The sequence below is a fragment of the Palaemon carinicauda genome, chromosome 16 (genome assembly GCF_036898095.1).
Source record: "Palaemon carinicauda isolate YSFRI2023 chromosome 16, ASM3689809v2, whole genome shotgun sequence".
Taxonomy (NCBI): domain Eukaryota; kingdom Metazoa; phylum Arthropoda; class Malacostraca; order Decapoda; family Palaemonidae; genus Palaemon; species Palaemon carinicauda.
In genome coordinates, this window is record NC_090740.1 from 27,862,670 (window position 1) to 27,867,669 (window position 5,000).

The 5,000-nt window shown below is 33.1% G+C and overlaps 1 protein-coding gene across 1 annotated transcript in view; it reads right to left on the bottom strand.

Annotated features, from left to right (window-relative positions):
• The window catches only part of LOC137654981 (uncharacterized), an 8,439-nt gene extending 5,344 nt beyond the window's left edge, over positions 1 to 3,095 (bottom strand). Inside the window, exon 1 of the mRNA XM_068388879.1 lies at positions 2,905 to 3,095. Within this exon, the coding sequence (XP_068244980.1) occupies positions 2,905 to 3,003 (99 nt within the window). The 5' untranslated portion in view covers positions 3,004 to 3,095. The remainder of the gene's footprint in view (positions 1 to 2,904) is intronic.
• Between the last annotated feature and the right edge of the window lie 1,905 nt (positions 3,096 to 5,000).

The window sequence follows — 5,000 nt, forward strand, 5'->3', positions numbered from 1 at the left end:
CTTTGAAATATGAACAAAGAGTTTGGGTCTGCCATTTATCGATAATTTGTCTCTTGTTCACATAAGTTGTTCAGAGATACTTAGTTTTTTTTCTGTCAAAATACTGACGAAAAGTCAAATAGAACATGATTGTACTCTCTCTCTCTCTCTCTCTCTCTCTCTCTCTCTCTCTCTCTCTCTCTCTCTCTCTCTCTTTATTGTAGTTGATACATGAGGTTTGCAACAGTCCCTTCGTTTGTTTGTAAATTATCAATACCCCTGTGTTAATAAAACATTTATTATTATTATTATTATTATTATTATTATTATTGATAATGATAATACTACTACTAGTAATAGTAATGATATTATTATTATTATTATTATTATTATTATTATTATTATTATTATTATTATTATTATTATTATTATTATTAGCGAAGCTACAACTCTAGTTGGTAAAGCAGAGTGTTATAAGCCCATAGGGTCGAACAGGGGAAAAAAAACTGCCAAGCCAATGATAATTGCAAGAGAAGTAATGAACAATTAGAATAACATATGCTAAGAACAGTAACAACATTGAAAGAGATCTTTCATAAATACACTATAAAAAAGAGACTTATATCAGCCTGTTCCACATAAAAACACTCAGTCGCATCAAGTTTGAGCTTTTGGCACAACATTGGATCCTTCTCTCTGGTTACGGCTCATTTTCTCTTTTCCTACACATACACCGAATAGTCTGGCCTATTCTTTACATATTCTCCTCTGTCCTCATACACCTGACAAGACTGAGACTACCAAACAGTTCTTCTTCGCTCAAGGGGATAACTATTGCAATATAATTGGTAAGTGGCTACTTTCCTCTTGATAAGAGTAGAAGAGACTTTTTAGCTATGGTAACCAGCTCTTCTAGGAGAAGGACACTCCAAAACCAACCATTGTTCTCTAGTCTTGGGTAGTGTCATAGCCTCTATACCATGGTCTTCCACTGTCTTGGGGTAGAGTTCTCATGTTTGAGGGTACACTCGGGCACACTATTTTAAGTTATTCCTCTTCCTCTTGTGTTTTTAAATGTTAATAGTTCATATATGAAGGATTTATTTTAATGCTGTTACTGTTCCTAAAGTATTTTATTTTAATTGTTCATTACTTCTCTTGTAGTTTATTTATTTCCTTATTTCTTTTCGTCACTGGGCTATTTTCCCTGTTGGAGCCCTTGGGCTTATAGCATCTTTCGTTTCCAATTAGGGTTGCTTAGCAAGTAATAAATAATAATAATAATAATAATAATAATAATAATAATAATAATAATAATTTCTCTTATATAAAATATTTAGGGAAAATTGTATGGACTTAAAGCTTTCGAGAAATGCAGCCAGTAGATAAGTGCAAGATATCAGATAAAGATGATCTATTGGTTAACTGATCATTTGGTGGTGATGCTCATTTGACTGAACCACTCTATTATTATTATTATTATTATTATTATTATTATTATTATCATTATTATTATTATTATTATTATTATTATTATTATTATTATTATTAATACTTTATTATTATTATTATTATTATTATTATTATTATTATTATTATTATTAATATCGTTCTGTTTGATTGGAAAAAATTCAGTTGTTGTCCATATTTTTGTTACAATAATCTTTATGGTTCGGTTCACACATAATGCATATCTGATAATGAGAGGAAAATATAAAGAAACTGCCTAAACTAAGGACACCCAACTCATAAAGATCTTGAACTATTGAGTCTAGTCCAGTCTCTCTCTCTCTCTCTCTCTCTCTCTCTCTCTCTCTCTCTCTCTCTCTCTCTCTCTCTCTCTCTTCTCCAATATCAAACCTAAATGAATACTATTTTGTCTTACCAGCAATTAACAATGCCATTAATGCCACTGTAAACAATTAATTATAACCGCATAAGTTGATGGAAAACAATTTTTACGAGTGTTAATAAATAAAAAGAATGAAAAGTACTGTTTTGTGTGAAGTTTTCGAGACAGAATGAATATTAGATATTAATAATCTTAATCAATTTTACTATAAGAACCGTAAGCAATACCTAGAGATTTAGAAACATCACAAAATTTAAAAAGCTAATTTACACAGACAAAAGTTTAAGAAAAAAAACAAAAACAAAATGTATTTGCATGTGTTGGTTACAAAAGAGCAGGACAGAAACATAGACATATAAAAAAAAAAAGAATCTATATGCTCCAGTGGCCTAGAAATACTTAAAACGGGGTTGTGGTGGCCGATGTTGTAACGTCCCTGACTGGTGAACGCCAGACTGAGGTTCGAGTCCCGCTGAAACACTTTAGTTTCTTTGGTCGCTGCAAACTTATCATCCTTGTGAGGTAAGGTCGGGGTTTTGGGGGAGCCTATAGGTCTATCTGCTGAATCATCAGCAGCCATAGCCTGGTCCTCCTTGGTTCTAGCTTGGGTGGAGAGGGGACTTGGGCGCTGATTATATGTATATATGGTCAGTAGTCTAGGGCATTGTCATACTCGATAGGGCAATGTCACTGTCCCTTGCCACTGTCATTCATGAGCGACCTTTAAACCTTTTAAATGGTAGTTGATCCGCTGGGTGCGAAGAAAAAATACTTTATCATGATTAAAACACTTGTAAGATATTATGTTACGTCATCAGTCTTTTTATAGTTATATGTGACATACCTGTTTTGACGTTGTTACTGTTTGTAGAGTTATTTATTGTTAATTTGTTCTCATCATTTATTTATTTCCTTATTTACTTTCCTCACTGGACTATTTTTTCCTGTTGGAGCCTTTGGGCTTATACCATCTTGTTTTTCCAACTAGGGTTGTAGCTTGGCTAATAATAATAATAATAATAATAATAATAATAATAATAATAATAATAATAATAATCAGTAAGCCTACTCACCACACACAGAACAATGAATCCTCCAAGTAATTTCGTTCTTGAGGAAAGTTGATTGCACTGAAGATCCTTCAGAATCGTCTTGTAAGATTTGAATATCATTGTATAATTTACTAAACTGGCGAGGCATCGGTCAGTCTGGTGAGAATATTCTAAGAGTTATAGGGGTGCTCCGTAACCCAGCTAAACGTCTACTAACCCTTGAGAAGAAAGCTTGGATTTTACACATCATTTTCCCGCCACGACGGTATAGTCTGAGTTAAGCAATATATTTCCTTGTCGTGTACGCAGATTATGTGACGAGGTGAACGAGGCATTTTAGATGCATTTTTCCCGTTACGACAGTTTTAAAGATGATTCACACCAAGATCTTTAGACTTTGATTCACGTTAACTGCACCTGCACGTAAAAGGACCTTACTTAACCTCACCGGTTCCTGGCCGTAACCTGCTGAAAACCGAAAGTGTATTCAAGCTGTTCCTCCGTTTCGTTTCAGTAATACACACACACACACACACACACACACACACACACACACACACACACACACACACACACACACACATATATATATATATATATATATATATATATATATATATATATATATATATATATATAATATATATGTATGTATGTATGTATATATGTGTGTGTGTGTGTGTTTTTGTATGTATGAATATGAATGAGGTGTACAGACTAAGGCCCAGTACAGACTATGATTCATGTATCAACCTCGTGGAGCAGTAGTGGTGCTGAAAAAAAAAAAAAGTACTGGAACACTGCCCACTTGTTTTGAGGAAATACTAAAGAAAGAAAGAAGCATCAAATTGATGAAAAGAAGGCTTGGAACAGGGCTCCAACAGATATTTGCATTAAAGGATGAAAATGGTAATATTAACAATAGAAGAGATGGAGTGGTAAAAATACAGAGATTTTTTTATGAAATGTTATATAATAGTGATAAAAGAAATAACATTGCCAATAGAAATAAGGAAACCCCTGAGCTGGTACCGAATGTAACTGTAGGAGAAGTAAAGAGAGCATTAAAAGGCACGAAAAGAGGCAACGCATCAGGCGAAAATGGCCTAACAATTGATTTAATAATAGATGAAGGATATTTCATGGTAGTAAAACTGGCTGAACTTTACGCAAAATGTCTGCAAGAATGCTCTATACCTACAGCTTGGAATTTTTTTTTTATCCTTGTACACATTCACAAAAAGGGAGATAAAAGACCGGAAAAATTACCATCCAATAAGTTTACTCTCCGTGATATGCAAAATATTTACACATATTTTATTAGGCCGAATAGAAAGAGAGCTAGACTTTAATCATTCAAGGGAGCAAGCAGGATTTAGAAGTGGGTATTCAACAACTGACCATATCCATGTAATTAACTAGCTAATGGTAAAATCAACAGAGTATGACAAACCACTATGTACTGCATTTGCAGACTATGAGAAAGCTTTTGAGTCTGTAAAAACTTCAGCAGTAATGAAAGTCCTTCAAAGACAGGGAATAGATGAATCTCATGTTAGAACATTTGAAAATATTTATACAGCAGGAAGTACAGCAATCCAAAAACTACTCAAAGATAGTAAGAAAATTCGCATTAAGAATGGAGTTAGACAGGGAGACATCATCTCTCCTTTATTATTCAAAGCGTGCGGGGAAGAATTTTTAAGGATTTAGATTGGGTAAATGTAGTAATCAATATTAATGGGGAATACCTTAACAACTTAAGGTTTGCAGATGACATAAATGTGTTTAGTAAATCGTTGGAGGAATTACAAAAGATGATCGACAATTTGAATAGAGAATACAGAAATGTAGGACTAAAAATGAATATGAGTAAAACTAAGATAATATTCAGTGAAAATGCAGAGACAACAAATGAGAGTTGTGGACGAACTTTTAGAGATTATTAATGAATATATGTACTTAGGAGATACAATAAGTGTTTCACTAGGACACGAAACCGTAATTAAAAGAAGAATGAGCATGGGATAGAGAGGTTTTTGGAAAAAAAAAATGATATTATGAAAATTAAAATGCCACTTTCTCTAAAAAGAAAAGTATTAAATGAGATTGTCCGA